Source organism: Letharia columbiana, assembly GCF_014066305.1.
Source record: "Letharia columbiana isolate WasteWater2 chromosome Unknown Sc0000018_s1, whole genome shotgun sequence".
In the NCBI taxonomy this organism is placed as follows: domain Eukaryota; kingdom Fungi; phylum Ascomycota; class Lecanoromycetes; order Lecanorales; family Parmeliaceae; genus Letharia; species Letharia columbiana.
In genome coordinates, this window is record NW_023501059.1 from 587296 (window position 1) to 606823 (window position 19528).

Consider the following 19528-nt stretch of genomic DNA (forward strand, 5'->3'; position numbering starts at 1 on the left):
AGGTCTATAGGTAGCTGCCTCTGGCTAGCACGGCGTTACAACAATACATGCTCTAAGATATTGGAAAATCAACTCTTCATTGATACTGTCCTCATGGATCCTGTTGCAGTTGCTGCCCGAACCACGCCCCCCCCCCCACACCCACCCTTTTTTTTTTCCATCCAAGCCAAGGGTCAGCGAGCGAAACAAATGGTGTAATAAATGGAGCCTCGTTTCACCTCCCTTCCCAACCAAGACGCCTGCCCAGACGTGACAGAGGGTACATCTATTCCGCATGGCGCTACTGCAGGCCAGCACTTCCCGGGGAATCGGCTTCTCCTGGATCAGGGCAAATCATTTGCCCCTTACGGCACGCGAGGAGACGCCATCTCCACCCCTATCCCGCCTAGCCCTTCCTTTTCCCGCCTGAAGATTTTTTTAGCTCGCATGATGGTTTTTGGCCCGGACCACCTGTCTGGAGAATAGAGTATGAATAGGTATTGGGATTTTTCGATATTGACGACCGCATGGGTAGTCGCTACGGGGGGCGAATTTGGTCGGATTTTCATTTTTTGTGGGGGAGATGATGGTGGTGGTGGTGGTGGTGCCACGAGGGGGTTTTTAGGTGGAGTTTTTGAATTGAGTTTTTTGGTTGGTGCACGGTGATGGAACCATTGGGTTTGGTTCCGTTTGACGTTTGGCGGAGCACATGGTTGGCAGGGTTCTGGGCGACGATCATTCGAATTCATTCACAAGGGCAAGAAGGGGGCGGGGGGGGGGAGATGCTCCAGATCTTTTTTAATCTGCCTTATCGCTTCGAGCGTCTGGGAGTTTTGGGGAACGGGTTTCGCTCATCCCAATTCCATTGCTTCAGGTCCAGGTTTGGCCCCTGGACGAGTGAGTGCAACCTGTCTGGAGAATTGCCATTGCCATTGCCATTGCCCTTGCCATTGCCCAACAGCGATATCGTCTTTGCAATTGTCTAATGAACGCATACCTCGCTTCAATTGAAACCCCTGGGCACCCCTTCCGCCCACACCTCCCCTCAAAGCATACGAATAGCAACGCACACAGCAGGAGTTGCGGAGCAATTGTCCGCGCAGAGGGCGCGAGAGTAGCCCGCAATGGGTGACCAGAATCGGATATCTATAACGATTTGCGGGGATGGTGGCTGCGGTACACCCTCCCATGTCTGGACCATGTTCACGCTGCAACGGCGCTGACTGAAACCCTGCTCGTACAGGCAAATCCTCTATAACGTTACGGCTGGTACGAAGTCAATGGACGCACGAGTAAGCCGTTGACCTTTCTCCCCTACGATGCACACAGCTGACCGCGTCTTTTTTTACAGATACGACCCCACAATCGGTACCCTTACTTCCCTGCCCCAACCTTTACCATCTCTAACCCTACTTGCCCAGAGGACTCCTACTCCACCACCCGCACCATAGACGGCCGAACCTACTTCCTCTCCCTCACCGACACGGCCGGCCAAGAAGAATATCGTGGCCTCTGGGCCGCCTCAAATCTCAAATCCGACGCCTTCCTCCTCGTCTATGACATCACGGCTGCCTCCTCCCTCGACACCCTTGACTACTTCCTGCAAATGATAGAGATGGAGTGTGCTCACCGGCAGGATACAGGCGGTGTGCAGCCGGTCAAGCTTGTGGCGGGGAATAAGTGCGATTTGAAGGATAGCAGGGTGGTTAGTAGTAGGCAGGGGTTGGAGTACGCGAGAAGCAGGGGCTGTGGGTTTATGGAGACGAGTGCGAGGGAGATGGTTAATATTGAGGAAACTTTTGCTCGTGAGTTCTCCTTTCTGTCGGATACTGGATGAAGAGCGAATCGGCACTGTTCGCTTGTCGATGATACTTCGGACTTCTTTGATTGCATACGCTAACCCTTCTCGCGTTCCTAGTAATCGTGCGCCGCGTGGTCGCTGCTCGCCAACACGCAGCAGGCACGACTGCCGCACCACCACAGAGAAACCAAGGTCTCTTCAGCCACGCACAATCGGCATCACGAACGCAGCAATTACCGTCGTACGGCGAAAAGGAAGCAGACACCACCGACTTCCCGGAAAGGCCTGGAGCCAAAAAGACGAAGCGGGGTGGTTTTTGGGCGAAATACAAATGCTGGTGATTCTCGTGGCATCGGGTTTCGAGAATTGGATTAGGTGGGACGTTGGGATGGGGAGAAAATACCTTTGGATGCTGACTGCATTTGGGTGGAGCGGTGGTGGTTTGATCGGAGTCTTTGCATTTCGCTTGCCTTGAATTCGACTTAGACGATGCCTACCGTGCATGTTATGTGAGCAATCGGGATAGAGATGCGATTATGAGCTAATGTAATATCGATATCTTTGAAGCCATTTGGCCACGAACTTGATGCAGGAATTTTGCAACAGGTGCATCGGAATAATACGAGTGATCTTGTGGATAATCATGTGGATAAAGTAATGTTCAATCCGTCTTCGCTTGGGGCATTTCGTCATTCTGCTTCGTGAAAAGGCTTGGCAAAGTTGGCTACGCTAAAGAGATCGGCCCGCCAGTGAAACCGCCGCGCCTTAGCGGCTCGGCGGTTACGCGAGGCATGACAACTTTGACAAGTTCGCGGGGAATTGACTCGACTCTTCTTATCATTCTCTTGTTATTATTTCACGATGCCCTTTATGCAAACTTGTAACTCCTCATCCCTGTACTACCACCAAACAAGGAGTGCCACAAGCGAGTTCGAGTACATCCAGCCTCCTCCTGAACGCGTAGAGTAAACAACCCAGTCCTACAAAGCTACGTCAACATGTCCGACGACGCCGTGGCCAGGCGCCCAAGCTCCAGTTCTAGCGCCAGCTCAGGCCTCGATCCACAACGTCCCGCACCACATCGGACTCACTCGCACAACATGCGTCTCGCCCAGCAGACGAGTCCAAGTCACGGCCACCGCCCGAGTTTCACAGAGCAGTTACGCGGCATGCCACCCTCACCCCGAGGCGCCCGCCAACTTTCCATGTCCGAAGCCCAGATACGGGAGCTGATGAACAATCCGCCAACTACCGGGAGTGCGGATCCGAAGTTTGCGGGGAGAGATTGGCAGCATATTGCTGTGGGGGAGCTCGTGCAGCCAGAGGATTTGAGGTGGGTGGAGGTTGATAGTGGAGTGGAGGACGCTACGAATGTAGGTCACTATCCCATCATTGGCGTGAGGAATGACGCTGACTATAGATAAAGCTCCTGACGGAGTCTGACGCACCTGTCCTACTCATCCGAGCAAACAAGAACGAGAATTCGGCCGTTGCGACTTTCGACTACCGAGATTTGACACAATACCTCCTCTTCGCCACCGGCCAACTGCAACCCGATGACGAACATCTAGTCGTCTTCGAGAAACTGGCCAAGAAGGCACAGCAGGGCCACAAAATACCACTGCGAGATGCGAAGAGCTTGGGCAACAAGGAGCCGTTCATAACATTGCCACATACTGCGGATCTCACGGCTGCTGTTGAGACGTTCGGAGGTGGTGTGCACCGAATTGTTATATTGAAGGAAGGGACGAACCATGCCATTGGGATCCTAAGTCAGCTGAGACTAGTGAAATTTCTTTGGGAGAACGGGAGGGCTTTCCCGATCATCGATCAGCTGTACCCTCGAGAGGTTAAGGATCTTGGTATTGGGTCTCAGGGACTGATATCCGTCAAGTATGTCGTTCCCTCTTGAGGCACCTAGTACTGCGGCTGATAGTAGATCTTTAGTGGTGACAAGCCTCTGAAGGAAGCGTTGACACTCATGAACAACGAAGGAGTCACGTCCTTAGCTGTCGTCGACAATAATTACAACGTTGTGGGCAATATATCCAATGTGGATGTCAAGGTCAGCAAAGTCGATTCGAAGTATAGTCCGAAGCTTTATACTGACAGGGTATCAGCTCCTCACCAAATCAAGCTCCGCGCCACTTCTCGAAAACACCTGCATACACTTCATCTCCGTCATTCTTTCCACCCGCGGCATGATTGACGGCCAAGATTCTTACCCCGTCTTCCACATAAACCCCCAGTCCACCCTCGCTCACACAGTGGCAAAGCTTGTTGCTACAACTGCCCACAGGTACCACCATCCTTTCCTTCCCATCTACCTAAGTTCAAAAACTGACTTCTTCCCAGAATGTGGGTAGTCGAAACCCCCACACCATCCTCCACCCCCTCCTCCGCCCCCCCAACCCCTGGTACCGGTCCCAACCCTCACGCCACCCCCATCTCCATCGCCCATCCGCCCGTCAATCACCCCCCACACCTCTCCACTTCCTTCCCGCAAGCCAATCCTCCCTTCCAACCTCTCAGCGCCACACCATCTGTCTCCGCTTCCGCCATGCCGGGACAGCATATGTCAGGCAGATTGAGCGGCGTGGTTAGTTTGACGGACATATTGAACCTGTTTGCGCGAGCCAGCGGACTGCACCCGACGGATCCGGAGGAGGCGAGGAGGAAGAGGAGAGGAAGTTCTAGTAGTTCCAGGAGTGGGGTCAGGGGCAGTATGGACAGTGCGAGGAGTAGCGTCGTTGATTTGAGGGAGAAGCGGTAGTGGGCGCGAAGGGGACAGAGACAGACGAGACGAATGGTTCACTGGTGGGCACAGCTATGAGCGAAGGAGGGATGTACCTTTGCTTTTCGGATTAAAAAAGCTGGATACGATGACTTGAAGAAGACGTAAGGAGAGACGGGCTTTGAACGCTTTTAGTAGGCTGGCTAGCTGGCTTACAGGTCCTTGTTCCCCAGAGGACGGATGTCGTTCACTTCGCCGAGGCGTGCTTGGGGCATGCATGGCTTGGAAGAATTTACTATTTTTTTTAGATTTCGGCGATAGCTTTCAATTGAAGCCTTGCCATATCAATCCAGCGATGCTCATCTACTACACATTCCAACATCACCCCTCCGAGCCGCGACCTATTCCCACGGCACCACATCTATCATCCCTCCACGTCGTCTTCCTCCTTGATGTCCTTCACAGCCACGGCACCCCTCGCTTCCTGCTTGAACCAAAGCTCCGCGAGGAAATCCGCCGTGCTCGCCTCATCGATGCTCTTGTCCTCCCTGACCTTCAAGAACCGCGGGAACCGCATACTCAACCCCCTCTCCTCGTCCACCAGGCCGATGGCGGCCAGATAGGTCGGGCTCTTCGTGACGTCCGCAAACGCCATCTCCCACACCTCCTGCGGCTCGAACCAGACGTCGGGCCGGCCCACATACTCGACGTAGCCCGGTCTGGCGATCAGGTTCTCTCCCGTCTCCTCGTTGTAGCGTTCCTTGTTCTCCTTGTAGAATTTGTCCGTGAAGCCGGAGATGCATTTGGTGACGGCTTCCAGGCTGCCGGTGGTCGGGTTGCGGACGGCGAGGAGGATCGGGGACCACCATTTCGCTTTGCGGCCGGAGCCGTGCCAGGCGGCGATGGGGATGAGGTCGATGGTGTCGGAGGTGGTGGAGTAGTCTTTTTTCACTTTGAGCCAGGAGTCGAGGCGCTTGTCGGGGGTGTAGGTTGAGAGGAGGGGCTTGCGGCGGGTGCCTGAGGTCTTCTCCTCGGCTTTGTCTGGTGCGGTCGGTTTGGGTTTGGATTTGGTCTTCTTGGATGGTCTTGTTTGGGCGGGGGGTGAGAGTGCTGTTTCTAGGTCATCGTCGTGGTTTTCGTCGGTTTGGAGCGCTGGGTTGGGGACATTGTCGAGGACTTTGACCATTATGCCTTCGCATTTGATATCGGTTGCTGATTTGAAGAATTCGAGAACGGTGTCGGAGTCAGAGGATGTGGCATCTATACACTTGACCCAGGTGAAGCGATTGGGGATTTCGACGAAGAGACTCCGGAGGAGCTCTCTTCTCTCGCGGAACGGTCTGTCGAGAAGCTCTTCACCGTTGAGGTACATGAGGTCGAAGGAGAAGAGACAGACGGCTACTTTGATAGATTCGATCGCAACATCCTTCTTCGCTCTGTTTGTCAAAGTTTGGAACGCCTTTAGATCGCCAGTTTCCTGGTCGATGGCTACGACTTCGCCTTCAAGGATGAAGCTGCTGACGCCTTCGCCACGTATTTGAGGCACGAGGGCAACCAGGTCGGGGTACTTGTCCGTCATGACTTCCAGATGCCGGGAGAATATTGAGACTTTGCCTTGCTCGTCACAGTGCACTTGGGCGCGTTGGCCGTCATATTTGTATTCGCAGCTGAAGTCCCGGCCTTGGAGTTTTGTGAGCATTTCACTCAGGTCACGGGTAATGCTACCCAGCATGGGTCGTAATGGAATGTGTAATCCTAGCCCACAGCGCAGCAGAAGCTCGTCGGAGATGCCAACTTCCAGAAGGCAAGGGACAAGGTCATTGTAGTTCGGTCTACGCGCGAAGCATGCTTTGACTAACTCTTCGCCCTTGCTGTAGACTTCTGCCAGTCCTTCCTTCTTAAGCTTTGCGAGATCCGACTGTATCCTAATACCAAACGTTGCACCTTCGGGTCGTGACAATAAGAATGCGCGAGAAAGGGCAATAAGCATGGTAGTCTTCACAGCCCCTATTCGCAGATGTTGACACAATGTCCTGACCAAATATCTGCTCTCTTCCGCGCCTTGTGAATCTTGCAACAATCTCTCCACGATCCTTTGCTTGAACTCTTGACTACCTGTCCCTTTGCTGTTGGCTACTTTGACTAAGCTTTCAAAGACACCGTTGATGGTCAGGGGCTTCGGCTTGCGCAGGGTGTAGGTTTGTCGCTTTTTGGCTTCGAAGGCCACATCTCCCGCATCTCCATACTTGTCGTAGAGCGTTTTGAGACCGGCGTTGTCCAGCATACATGTCTTCTTCAGCGCCTTTGAGATAGCCGAACCTCCAAGTCCTAACTCCAACGAAATATAGGGAGGAGAGATGGCATTGGTAGCCAGCCAGACAGCGGGTAGTAAGCTCTGAGGATCACCTTCAATGACGGTTCGTAGAAAATTGACCAAGGTATCGACGATCTTAATGCGACTCTGTGTACTGTTGACAAGCACGAAGCATCTGGTGAGGAGTCCATATGATGCATTACTACCTTCCGTCGCCCAATGTTTCTTGAGATTCGGTATGTAGTTCGAAGGATCGAAAGTCAAAGGGTTCTCATCGAATGGGACGGTCGAAGATATTGCGTCTTCAGCGGAGGTTGCCGACTGCAATGATAAGGTGTCTTTCTTTTGTGATCCATTTACCTGTAGCGGCATTGGCGCATGATCTGTCGCAACATCTTGCTGCTGTGAGGAGCCACACTGGTGATTTGAAGTAACATCGGCCTCTTGAACAAACTCGTCATCCTTTATTGCTTGTACGTCTTTCGGCTCCTCAGTTGACTCGAAAGGTGGAGCTGCCAAGACCCTATCTTGTTCTTCCCATTCGGCCTGCAATTTTCGCGCATACTCTTCATCGGTCAGAGTTTGGGTTTCAACATCATTGCTATCTCTTCCCTGCGATCCCAAATGTCCATTGGAGAAGTCCTGGAAGCGCGCGTTTTCGTCTGTTTTCTTTGGCGCCGAGTCCCCCTTTTGTTTGCTGAAGAAGAAGTCGAGGCTTCCTACAGTTTGCGGTGAGGATTGATGATTGTTAGTCTTGCGGCGCTTCGAAGGCGTCGACATCGCCAGTGGTCGCACTTTGGCTCATGCTCATGCTCATTTAGAGTACTTTCATGGCGGGCTTGTGCATGGGATATTGAACATCGTCATCATGCAGGGGTGGAGGAAACGCGTCGGCCCGCGCGTCCAATCCGGTAGCATGTACCCTACTATATCGGGCTAGCCTGTAGCTCGCCTCCGTTTGAATTCCTCCCCGCGCTTTTTATACAGTCGTAAAGTAAGAATTCAACTTAACAAAAAGGAAGAGAAAAGAAAATTTTTTAAAAAAAAAAAAAAAAAAAAAAAAAAAAAAAAAAAAAATAAAGCCTAAATTTACGGAGAGTCTTCGGCTTATTGTTTCTAACCTATTAACAAAACAGTCTCTTGCCTGAGGTTCTAGTCGTCCTCGGTCGCATTAGAGCCATGGCCGAGGTTGCCTATCGATCAAATGCCTCTCGAATCGCTGACGAGGAGCGAGATGTACGAGTGGAAGACTACTTGAATGACAAATTGCAAAACACCACCGACTTGGCAAACATCGATTCCCTGCTGGAGGATGTAAAGGCTCAGCAGGTCCTGCTCCAGCAGCAGGTATGCCCGTGGATCTATCTACCTTCGCCAATGCCTCCTCTGACCAGTCTTAGCTACAAGAGGCCAAGAGAACTCTCGACGAGAACACAAAAGTATCAGTGGCACACTCGAACGATCTCCATCAACGTGCAAGACAATTCCAGTCGCAGCAAAATGACGTAGATCGTCGCTTAATGATTGTTACCCAATCCGAGACAAGTGATGATGCTGTACGAAAATTTGATTCTAGCATGGAAGGCCTGCGAAAGCTGGACGTGGCCCAGGAATATATGGAACTGCTTGCGGAGGTTGAGAACCTAAGGTTCATGAATGATCTCAAAGCCATGGTCGAATCCACTCATACTGACGTCTTGTATGCAGCGCTGGAGCACGCCGCAACTTCAAAAAGTCTCCTCGAGATGCCCTTCAGCCATACCTCCGGCTCCAAACCCTCGTCAATGCTCTGAAAGATGCTCAGCCTGCTGCCGAAGATGCCGCACCACACTTAATAGACCATGTCGATAGAACTGCTCGTACATTGTGGAGGCAGATGAAAGACGCCTTCGCTGGTGAATTTGAAGCTACGCTGAGGAAAATGCAGTGGCCAGGGAGAGACATCACTTTGGACGGACAGCTGGAGCGAGAATGGACTGGTGGCGTTAGAAAGCTACTCGAGCTACAAGAACCAGAATTGAAAGCCAAAGACAGTCGGACTGCGGACAGTACAAAAGGAGAAGAACCTCTGGTGCTTCTCCCACTGGAGGTCATGACCAAACCCTTGGAACTCCGATTCAAGTATCATTTTGAGAGTGACAGACCAACGAACAAGCTCGACAAGGTAAGTCTAAATATGAGATTTGCTTGAATAAAACGCTGACACCAACAGCCTGAGTACTTTCTCTCACACGTCATTAGTCTGCTTAATACCTACGATGAATTCTTTGCAACGTACTTGCAGCCCATACTGCGGGAATATTTCAGATCGTCAAACCTAGCACTGACATCCATCTATATTGACTCTACATCTGCGCTCATCACCGCTTTATTACCAATGCTCCGCCGCAAAATATTTGCTCTGATGCCCCAAATCTCCCAGCAGCCGCAACTCTTGAGTCACCTTATACATGAACTCATGACCTTCGACGTCAGCTTAAGAAATGAATGGAATTACGATGGAGGTAACGCTATTGAGGGATGGAAAGGTCTGACCTGGGAAGTCTTGGTCAAGAAGGATTGGTTCGGCCGATGGTTAGAAGTGGAGAAGAATTTCGCCTTATCTCGATATCAGAACATCATCGATGCGCCGGAAAGTGGAGAGATCGACTACGACAGCGTTGACCCAGGGGCCACCAAGCCTACTTACGCTGCTATTAGAGTCAACGACCTCCTCGAGACGATTACAGATCGCTATAGACCATTAACATCCTTCTCCCAGAAACTTCGATTCCTAATCGATATTCAGATCACGCTATTTGATCGCTTCCACTCCCGCTTTCACGACTCCCTGGAAGCCTACCTGGCGAGGACATCCTCCATCGCCCGCACAGTCCAAGGAGTCTCCCGCGAAACCCAAGCCGAACTCCAAGGGCTTGGCGGCCTGGAACGCCTGTGTCGTATCTACGGCAGCGCAGAGTATCTGGAAAAGAAGATGCGCGACTGGAGCGATGATGTCTTCTTCCTGGATCTTTGGGATGAGCTGCAAGATCGTGCTCGTCGGAGTACCGGGAAGAATCTTGCAGGCCCTATGAGCGTGGAAGACGTGGCGGAACGCACCTCCAGCACTGTTGGCTCAGAAGAGGACTCTGGCGCTCTTTTTGACGAGACAGCGGGAGCGTATAGACGCCTGCGTGTCCGTACAGAAGGTGTTATCCAGGACATGCTTATCTACAGCCTTCGCGAGTCTCTTCGACCATATGGCCGCATCAACCCATGGTCGTCTCTTTCCGTGGAGTCTAACTCATTCCTCAGTCTAACGGCTGAGCTGGATGCTACTGTCCAGCAGTCAAACGATTACCTGTCCTTCCTCTCCAAGGTCCTGGCGCAGGCGCCATTGAGACGCATTGTGCGCCAAGTGGCGCTCGCTATACAGATGTTCCTGTGGGATCATGTACTAATGCGTTACACCTTCTCTGCGAGCGGTATTGCACAGTTCCAGAGGGACGTAGAAGTCGTTTGGGAGACCATGGACCGGTGGTTGGGGGAGGGCCAAGGAGAGACAGGGATGCGGAGATTGAAAGAAGGCTTGGTGCTCCTGGGGCTACCTGTGAAGAGGGAAGAAGGCGAGGAGAATGGAGATGAAGATGTTGGATTGGGCTTGTGGGAGGTAGAAAGAAGGGTGTTTCGAAATAACGAAAGTGGACGGGAAGTCCTGGACGAATTAGGTCTGGAGGTGCTGAGTGAGAGTGAGGCAAGGCATGTGCTAGAGAGGAGGATAGAGCTGGGTCATTAGGTTCACCTATCAATACCGTTTCTTCAATTAACCACCAAACATCCACATTCCATCTCTAGAGATTTATACAACTTCCCCGCCCGCCATAGGGGATTCACATCCTCCGCTTTCGCCAAAGCCCCAATATCCTCCATTGGATTCCTCTTCACAGCAATCAAGTTGGGACGGCCAGGGAGGAGGGTGGGGACCTGGATTGCTGGGAGAGATGTATACTCATCTGGGGGAGATGATCGAAGGCCAACGTGAACGATTGTTCCGGATCGAAGAATCCAGGTTGCATCTTTCAGCCGGGGGAGCACGGCCCGGTATGAGGAGATCTGCATCGATGCGAATACAGTCAGACTCGGTGATGCTGGGTTGCAGATCCATGCTTTAGGCCGATGCTTCCGCGCTTGATCTTTACCGATACTTTGACGGCGAGACGGTGCACTTTTCTCAAGGACCTCTACGGCCGTTGATCCTGAGATTTTAAAGGGAAGATGCTGGGGTAGGGCTGCCGAGTGCAATTCGGGCATATGAAGGATTGAAAGGGAACAAGATTCGAGTTGTTTTTGAATTCTTGCATTGCGTTTGCCATGCGCACGTGCGCAGGTACGATCCCTTTCGAAGTTCGTACATGTAATGGTGAAGTCCCTTCGTTTTCTTGTCGCTGTCATCATCCGCAGCCCGCGCGACGTGTTTCAGGACTACTGGATGTCTACTACCTACATGTATCTTACCGGTGATCTTTGGTGTACGGAGGGTGGGAGGTCGGCGCAAAGTCTGGACAGCGCTAGTAGTAGCCCTAACCCTACTCTCGGAAAGCAGGCCCGTAGCGGGGAACCCTCGGAATATTGGAACACCATAGATTGAAAATTAGGGACTCCTGTTGGGCGCAACAGGGGCAGTGGGCCCCAGTCTGAGCTTCTGTCAGGCGCACTTCCGAAGTAGATCGAAGTGCATTGTTCGGGCAGCCCTTCAGGCGAGGCAGAATTCGAGATTTTGGCGCAGTAGTCTTGGCGTCCGGGATTCTGTGTTGCCGATCTCTTTCGAGGGAATACTGAATGCGACCTTCTTGTCACGGCTAGGCTGCGGCTCTTGGATGAGGCTGTGCTTATGGTGCAAAGACCTTGCCAGCATGCATCTCTACGAGAGGCACTACCAACGACTTGTTTCATGTGATGCTGCACCGATCTCGCTGTTCGCGATGAGCGTAACACTCCAGCGACCTCTCTGAAGGACGATATTTAGATACTGGAGCGCGTTGACTAGCTAGCTATCTTGAATCTGTCTGTCTTTCTTGTTACATCGCTCGTCGCGATTTGCTTTACAGCATGAATGGGCGCCTTTGAAGCCCGGCATCTACTTTCTTGATCCTGAAGATGGGCTCCGTCGTTTGATAGCACTTGGCCGGTTATGGAAGCTATCGCCGCCGCGAGTAGTGTGGCAGGAATACTCAGTCTACTGGGCCAAAGTATCGATGGTGTCTCGAAACTCAGAGGGTTCTTCTTGAATGTCTCGTGTGCTTCCAGACACGTCAGTCTTTTCCTCTACGACATCAATTGCCTCCTGGAAGCCCTTCATGCTGCCAAACAGCTTGTCGACAGGCTACCTGAGGGCTTCAAGGACTCCCAGATTACTGCCCTACAGGTACAGCTTGACTTCTGCACCAAGGATGTTCATCGGTTGCTCGAAAGCGCGAGTTCCCTTCGCCCAGCTTCAGAGATCGGGGCAAAGGCCTGGATGAAGAAGTTTTGGAATGCTGTTAATAAAGATGTTTTAAGCAACGCACGCGAAGAACTCGAAAGACACAGACAAGCCATTGAGCTTAGCCTGACAGTCCTAGGAAGGTACGTTTGAGCCTCCAGAAAGGTAAGGTGCCTAGGGCTGAATTGAAATGGTAGGACGCTCGACATTTCTGCAGCAGTAAACATCAAGAAACTTGACAGTAAAATTGATACAGGTACTGCGGCGTCACTGTCCAAGATCGAGGAGCAGAATGTTGTCCTCGAGAGGATCGAGTCACATACGAAAAGCAGAGTGCAAAGTTCTGCAGACAGTGTGCAGAGTTTACGGAGTATAGCAAGTTCGCTATCAAGGATGGAAGCTTTGGCCGCCTCAGCCGCTAGTACTTCCATATCACAAAGATCGAATGACTCGAAAGAACCAAAATCCAATCAACGGTCTAGACGCCGGGCAACCGGGGATTTTGTCCCAACATATCAACGAGGCTCCCCCAGGACGTCATGGAGGCGCTCATCGGCCAGCGCACAAAGCTTGCCGGCTGTTCCAACCATTCCGGAGACATATTCTCACCTGTTTGAAGACCTGCCGGAATCTAAAGGCCGAGAAGACGGTACTAAAGAAAGGGCTCATCCGTGGGCTCGCATGTTGGCAGACTTGGACCAGATAGACGACGATCCATTTGTACCGAACAAGGCCAATAGCGGCGTCCTCTGTTGGGACCCACAGATTGACTTTTCACTGCATAAACAATACCATACTTTCAGCGACCTAAAGCGCCAGTGCTTAACAGAACTATATCCTAGCGATGTCCTGGAGTATATTTCGCTCATCAGAGTGATGAAGTCCTATGGAGATAAGATCAATGTTCTCAACTTGCTCCATCTTGAATCGAATTTTCTGGCAAGGTCAGCAGCAAAAGTACACTTCCATCTATGTGAGAGTGATCTAGAGATACTAAAATGGGAACGGACAGCCTTACAAAAACGTCTTACGGCCTTACGTCTAGTCGCTCTGGACTCCCGAAGGCGTTGCATATTGGCAGGTCATTCCCTCCAAGGAATTGACGATCGAATTCGTCCGCCGGATCTCTTCAACGATCCAAACGAAGCTTTGGATCTATGCCTCAGCCCTCAACTCGGAAGAGCACCCAGGCCAATATCCAACGGGGTTCTCGAGAGAGAGGTCAAATGCGAAGTTCTCGATGAATGGTCGACCAATCGAGACCGCATCAACCGCTGGTTGCTTCATTGCCTGCAATCCGACGAAGAGCAGGCCCAGCTCCATAAATCTATGCTAGCAGAACCATTGCTCAAAGATGAGGATTGGGCCAGGCAGGTATTGAGACACTGGTATATTGATGAAGCTGCCCTTGGTCACGAAGTAAAGACGTCGCTCTCCATTGGCGCCGTTGACAGCCATACCGTAGATGATACCCCAGACGACGAGTGGGCTAGCCTTCCGCCCGTGCCGATGCAGTATATTTGAGGCACTTATACTGTCTTGCTGTAAGGAGCCTGTTATGCTGGTGAAGTGCTCAAATTCTGGAAGACATGGCGGCGGGCCGCATTGCAAGGGGGTATGTGAGGGATTTAGACCCGGGGCGGTGACATCTCGCACAAAGTCTTACCCGGACGCAAGAGGAAACCCCCAGCAGCAACCAAAAGCCTACACGAAGCCCTACCACGACATAGGCACAGCCGGGAGGGAAGGCCCCAAAGGTAACGAAAAGCCCTACGCCTTAGGCACACACTGTTGACAGCAACGGAAGCACAGCTGGACCCCAGGTCAAAGGCCTACTCATCATGTAGGCATCTCGATCCTATAGCAAGCAAAGGGGAACCAATAGCACATAAAAAGTAAACATACCAAGGGTAACAGAGATCGAGGACCAAGAATACAGACAAGGACTAAAGGCATCAGCAAGCACAGAGTCGTGGACAAGGACAAGGATAAGGCTTGATGGACGGGATGGCGTCGCACGCAGCATCACCACTGAAGGGGTGTTGTGAGCAGGGGTGTTGTGAGCCGCATTTGCTGTTGTAGCTCATCCTTGCTTTGTTGTTGATGTTGTATACAGTAGAGCCGTAGGGTCTACATATCTCATCATCCGTCTCATCTTAACCGAGCCTCCATCAAGGGCCCGCAAGGACATTGGCTGGGGTAAATATCCATTGAGATATCCCAGGCTGCGGTCCGCGCACCGGCAGTCTGCTGTCATAAGCGGGCTCCAAGCCAAAACGGAAACGGAAACCGCGCTTGTCAAGACTCGGAATGGCACGCTATTATGGTCGGCGCGCGACTTCCACTTGCGTACTGTTTCTCTGCAACCCACTGCTTACTGGTTGCTCACCGTGTTCTGGAGAGATGAGAATGCCTTCAGCTCTATTGAGGGTTTGCTAAGGCGTTCTTTGATTGGAGAGAGCAATAAGATCTGAAAGCATAAGTCTACAGGTGAGTCGATCAATGTTATTCTTCAGATAAAAGTTTCCAAACAATGAACCCGGCTGACAACCAAAGAACACCTTTCTTGATGCTTTAATCATGGTCAACAAAAGTCGCTAGTGGTCGACACAAAGAAGTCTTCTATTGGGCATCGTGACTTCCACTAGTTTTACCGTTGACTTGTCCGAACTTCAATTCCGAAAGTACGTCCTACCTCTTTACATCCGCGTCCAACAGCAATTCAACCTCCAATACGGAACAAGACATTAGGAGCTCGACAATTCCCTCGACCATGGACCACATCAGACCTTTTTCAATAGAGAAGTCTAAACAAGACGAATTCGTGCAAAGTATCCCAAAGATGATTCAGGACTTTCTCAATGAGCTTCCGAGGGTGGAAGCAAGCAAGCTAGCAGAGGACGGCCAGTGTATGATCTGTCACCAGAAGTACGGTCTCGAAAATCCGGACGCTGACACCATCGAAGAGGCGGAAGGGGCGGTGTGCTTCCCGTGTGGCCATCACGCTGGTCGAAAGTGCATTTCGACCTGGTTACAGACAAGTGGTGACTCATGCCCGCTGTGTCGGAAGAAGTTTTTTCTGGTCGTACCGTGGCCGCACATCATACCTGATGAAAAGGACCGGGAGGATCTGAAATATCATCCTCCAGATTTCGAGGACATATGCTCGAGCTTGCGTCGGTCAGACTACATTCTCGAGAACGTTAGAACAGGGTTGAGAGGACGTTCGCTTCCTGGATGGATCGTGCGGGCGGCCGGAAATTATTATGAGTACAACGAATCGCAGGGTAACTTCTTTCGCGACCACGAATTCCGGAAAATGGTCGCGAGAAAGATTCTCTCAACTTCGCCATCAGAAGTTGAGAACGCGCCATGGATGCTGCAGGTATATCCTAGACCAGGGGACTTGGAAGCGCACGTCGAGGCGCTAGCCTCAGCACTTGGAGCAGCTTTGCCAAGAAGCGTAATTTATATTCAGCTTCGAGATCGCGGTGCCACGATCTATCAAGTGAATACGTACACGGATTCCGAAAAGCCGTACCAGGATGAGGGATTCTTTCGGAACCTCATTTCGCGTGGCGGTTTGGACGGAGACCCGCTTATGACGGATGATCGGCGAGGGTCATGGTGGACGTATCTTGGGGATGGCAATGAATTCAGCACGTATTTCATGGGTTACTGGAGAGTATGGCGAACAAGATCCAGGATTCGAGTCCGGATCAGACAGTGGATTCCATGGAGGGATCGATGATCTCGGCAAGGATGACGGGGATACAGCTGAGGCGGATGCGGCATTTGGTAGAGGCTCAGACGTTGAAGAGGGTGAATGGATCTACAGTGGTGCAGACAATGATTCGGATTGGAGGGTCAATGACCCGACAGACGAGGAAGTGAGGCGGACGTTGAGCTGGTACTGTCGTTACACGGAGTGCCGTCTTGGTCAATGAAGCTTTCAGCTGTTGGCCTTCCGGAGTTTCTGACACTTTACAGTATATTTACTTTGGTAAAATTAAGCGCCGGCCTGGCCAAGCGCCTTTTGCGCGGCTCTGATGACAAATCAACTTTTCAAATTGTCCGCCCAAGAACGCTCCAGTCCGTCACTCCGCAATCATGGCTGCTGCAAACAATGTTCTACCAGGCTCTCTGCTTGATCTGTTATCCAACGATCTCATTCTACGCCATACTAGTCCGTACATAGGTATCAAATCTCTTGTGTCACTGGCTGCTACTTCGAAAGCCTACAGGTCCCTTGTCTACAATACGCCACATGTCTTTCAGCATGCCAATCTGTGTGGAAATAATGTCTTGACGGGGTCTGCAACAGTCTTCTTTTTGGATGATCTGAAGATTGACGAGTTATACGCTCAAAGATTCCGTACCATCTTTACAATCCTGGAAAGCAAAAATGTGATTCAAGATGTCAGAACGCTCATTTTAGATGGGCTCTTTGTCCCAATTTCAATAATTGAAGATATACTATGCAACGACCGATATCAGATCCGGCTGCTCTCCTTGCGGTCAGTCCCTAGATTGCCAGGACACGATGTATTGCGAATCCTACGCCATCTCATCCGGCCGACCCGCCCAAAGGGGACGCCAAAGCTTAAAGGATTCTATTTGTTTGGCCATCAAGACAAGTTCCAGGAATTATATAATTTGGATGAAGTCATGAGAAGGCCCGGGGCCATTGGTATCACGGCCTCAGTAGGTGCCCAGCTAGGCGCTGGCAATCATATGGGCTATGACCTGCACGACTTTCGAAAGTTGGCTAGAGGAGACCCTTATAGTCATTCTCCATACGGCGCTCCGGGGACGTCGAATGTTCTGGAGGACAGCCTAATAACATCAGAATGGCCAGAAATTCTCGAAGCCTGTAAGGGCTTGATTGCATTTGATGCGGTCCTATGCCGCCATAATCAGAATAGTGTTCCAAATCCCAAACCAAGATTTGCTACTGTCCGGCTGCTCGGCTGCAAGTCGTGCAATTCGTGCCCTGAAGGCCCCGCATACCCTGAGGCTTCACCTTCGGACCACATTCCGATACTGTCGCCACCTCCATTGCACTCTTCGAAGGTTGAAGTGGCTCAGCGTATTGACACTGATGGTCAATCATATCCACCGCTCATACTGCGCTGTCGTACCTGTCTCAAAGATCGATGGTGTGAGGTACGTATATTCCGGAGTAAATTCTTCCCATTCGGCAGCAAGTGAGGGCCACAGGCTATCTTTTCGGGAGCAGAAAGCTTCTTCGCTCCCCAGCACTGTCTTTTTATTTAGGTGATATGCCATATCTTGGCAGCGAAAGGATGTTTCTGCTCTCTAAACTGGTCTCAGTTCTCGGGTTTTTTTCTGAAAAAAGCGACACTGACTCCAAAATCTGCGCAGAGGTGCAACGTTTGGTGGTGCGAATCATGCTATACGATTCCAAAAAACAGAGGTCATATGAAAGGAGATCCCGCATCAATCGTGCCAGGCCGAGCTTCGAATGAAGACATCAAGGTACATAATGGCCTATGCGTTTCAAAATGTCTCATGGACGAACTCTTGAATGGGGTGGGAGAAGGTGGAATGTGGGGTTGAGTCTTCGCGTATTTGTGCGCTCTTCAACCCTTCGTTGGCTTTGATTCGATCATCACTGACCTCCCATGTATTCTGAAGGGAGCCAAGAAATATTGTTATGAATGCGGTCAGCAATGCCAGCAGTGTCAGGCACTTACCCAGAGAATGTGTCTGTGGTGCCCAAACCAGTTTTGCCTCGAGCATGATACGGGCTGCAGCTCGAATTGTGTGAGTACCTTACATTTTCTGTATGATTTTCTAAGCCTGACGTGCTGGGCCACAGTGCGCTTGGTGCAATGCTGGAGGCCGAAGAGGGGCATTGCTGGACTACTGAAGGACTATGGAGCTAGAGCTCATCCATGCTGTGATTAAGATTGCTACAGGGAACTGAAGCTCACAAATGTGACTATCATTGTGGCTACTCAAGGCAATTTCTTACCACCAAGCTAAACATCAATAGAAAAATCGAGAAGCTAGTTGATAACTTTCCCCGCCGTCACATCTTCGCAATATCCCTCCTTTCCCCACACCAACTCATAAATACACTTCTCTTGAGGATCATCCGGGTCAATGAACCCCACGTACCCGATCCCGACCTCCCCCCACTGCCCATCGTTTATCTGGAACACAATTGGGACATCCCCAAAATCATAAGTATTATTCACATACTGCCCCAGTCCCGTCAGTGCCGCAACCAGAACACTCCATGTCAGAACCCCTTTGGAAGACTGCGCGTACACCTGGAAATTGGTCGCTGGGGGCGTCATGTACCAGTTGAAGCCGGGCGTCATGAATCCGCTGTAGTGGCCTTGATGATTTCGGAATCAGCATGACTTTTTCGGGGGGAATTCTGAGCCGCGAGACATGTCTTAGGAGCAGATGCCTCTTGAGGCATGTCTGACGACTCATAAGACAGCATGAATGGGGAAGAATTGCCTCGGAAAGTATGACCTACCGGTGATGGGGCCGTCACCGTGCTGCGTTAGGTTGTTTTGGGCCTGGACGGCTGCTTGACTTAGAGCGCCGCGGACGTCGCGGTAGGTGAGGGGTGGCGGCAGGAGGCGGCCGTTATTGAGGAAGAGATAGGTTTGGGTCCCGGGGATGCACCAGAGGTATTTGAGCCATGGCTGGTTGGAGCCGGAATTGGGTAATACTGGCGGGAGAGGGTTTGTCACGTCGGAGGCACTGAGGAGGCTGTGGAGATTCTTCGTCAGATGCAAAAATCGGCATACAGCGACTCTGAGCGGGATTTGACGTACGATCCTGCCACAACGGTAGGCGCGTTGCCACACTTCAAATTCCATTTATTGTCTCGTTCCGCAAGTCCTTGGGAACTAGCGAGTGGGCTCGCAAAACCAGTGATGAGGAGAAAGAGGGTAACAAATAGATGCGTTAGGAAACACGTATGAGACATGGTGGTATCAAGAGAGATAGGGCTCCCAGCCAGAGATTTACGACCAAGTAGTGAAAGCGGAGCGTCAATGACGTCAACCTACTGATACAATCTTTTCAAAGGAAGCAAAGAAATATAAGGGACCAGAGCGCTAACACTGAGAAAAGTCGTGGCATTATCGCATGGCTGTCGCCAATTACTCCAAACACCACCACCGGCAAATCGCCTGAGTACTAGTACAGACCCGCCACACCTTTAAGGCGCTTGGTTGTTTGAAACTTTCTCGG

The 19528-nt window shown here is 51.3% G+C and overlaps 9 protein-coding genes across 9 annotated transcripts; 6 read left to right on the forward strand and 3 right to left on the reverse strand.

Moving 5' to 3' along the window:
• Window positions 1-1103: 1103 nt before the first annotated feature.
• Window positions 1104-2121, forward strand: HO173_006313 (uncharacterized protein; the record flags this gene model as incomplete). The annotated part of the gene is made up of 5 exons (XM_037308224.1): window positions 1104-1155; window positions 1223-1271; window positions 1331-1347; window positions 1401-1784; window positions 1898-2121. The coding sequence occupies 5 exons, from the start codon at window positions 1104-1106 to the stop codon at window positions 2119-2121; spliced, it is 726 nt and encodes a 241-aa protein (XP_037164998.1).
• Window positions 2122-2778: 657 nt separating this feature from the next.
• On the forward strand, window positions 2779-4553 carry HO173_006314 (uncharacterized protein; the record flags this gene model as incomplete). The annotated part of the gene is made up of 5 exons (XM_037308225.1): window positions 2779-3153; window positions 3207-3673; window positions 3728-3845; window positions 3901-4079; window positions 4136-4553. 5 exons carry the CDS (start codon window positions 2779-2781, stop codon window positions 4551-4553), a joined length of 1557 nt encoding a protein of 518 aa, XP_037164999.1.
• Window positions 4554-4938: 385 nt separating this feature from the next.
• On the reverse strand, window positions 4939-7608 carry HO173_006315 (uncharacterized protein; the record flags this gene model as incomplete). The annotated part of the gene is made up of 1 exon (XM_037308226.1): window positions 4939-7608. One exon carries the CDS (start codon window positions 7606-7608, stop codon window positions 4939-4941), a length of 2670 nt encoding a protein of 889 aa, XP_037165000.1.
• Window positions 7609-8007: 399 nt separating this feature from the next.
• HO173_006316 (uncharacterized protein) lies at window positions 8008-10603 on the forward strand (the record flags this gene model as incomplete). Its single annotated transcript, XM_037308227.1, has 4 exons — window positions 8008-8175; window positions 8229-8476; window positions 8536-8992; window positions 9041-10603. The coding sequence occupies 4 exons, from the start codon at window positions 8008-8010 to the stop codon at window positions 10601-10603; spliced, it is 2436 nt and encodes an 811-aa protein (XP_037165001.1).
• A 23-nt stretch (window positions 10604-10626) lies between these two features.
• On the reverse strand, window positions 10627-11118 carry HO173_006317 (uncharacterized protein; the record flags this gene model as incomplete). Its single annotated transcript, XM_037308228.1, has 1 exon — window positions 10627-11118. One exon carries the CDS (start codon window positions 11116-11118, stop codon window positions 10627-10629), a length of 492 nt encoding a protein of 163 aa, XP_037165002.1.
• An 880-nt stretch (window positions 11119-11998) lies between these two features.
• HO173_006318 (uncharacterized protein) lies at window positions 11999-13813 on the forward strand (the record flags this gene model as incomplete). Its single annotated transcript, XM_037308229.1, has 2 exons — window positions 11999-12432; window positions 12487-13813. 2 exons carry the CDS (start codon window positions 11999-12001, stop codon window positions 13811-13813), a joined length of 1761 nt encoding a protein of 586 aa, XP_037165003.1.
• Window positions 13814-15062: 1249 nt separating this feature from the next.
• HO173_006319 (uncharacterized protein) lies at window positions 15063-16040 on the forward strand (the record flags this gene model as incomplete). Its single annotated transcript, XM_037308230.1, has 1 exon — window positions 15063-16040. The coding sequence occupies one exon, from the start codon at window positions 15063-15065 to the stop codon at window positions 16038-16040; it is 978 nt and encodes a 325-aa protein (XP_037165004.1).
• A 359-nt stretch (window positions 16041-16399) lies between these two features.
• Window positions 16400-18182, forward strand: HO173_006320 (uncharacterized protein; the record flags this gene model as incomplete). Its single annotated transcript, XM_037308231.1, has 4 exons — window positions 16400-17455; window positions 17675-17788; window positions 17948-18076; window positions 18132-18182. The coding sequence occupies 4 exons, from the start codon at window positions 16400-16402 to the stop codon at window positions 18180-18182; spliced, it is 1350 nt and encodes a 449-aa protein (XP_037165005.1).
• Window positions 18183-18321: 139 nt separating this feature from the next.
• HO173_006321 (uncharacterized protein) lies at window positions 18322-19262 on the reverse strand (the record flags this gene model as incomplete). The annotated part of the gene is made up of 3 exons (XM_037308232.1): window positions 18322-18656; window positions 18804-19042; window positions 19108-19262. 3 exons carry the CDS (start codon window positions 19260-19262, stop codon window positions 18322-18324), a joined length of 729 nt encoding a protein of 242 aa, XP_037165006.1.
• Window positions 19263-19528: the final 266 nt, after the last annotated feature.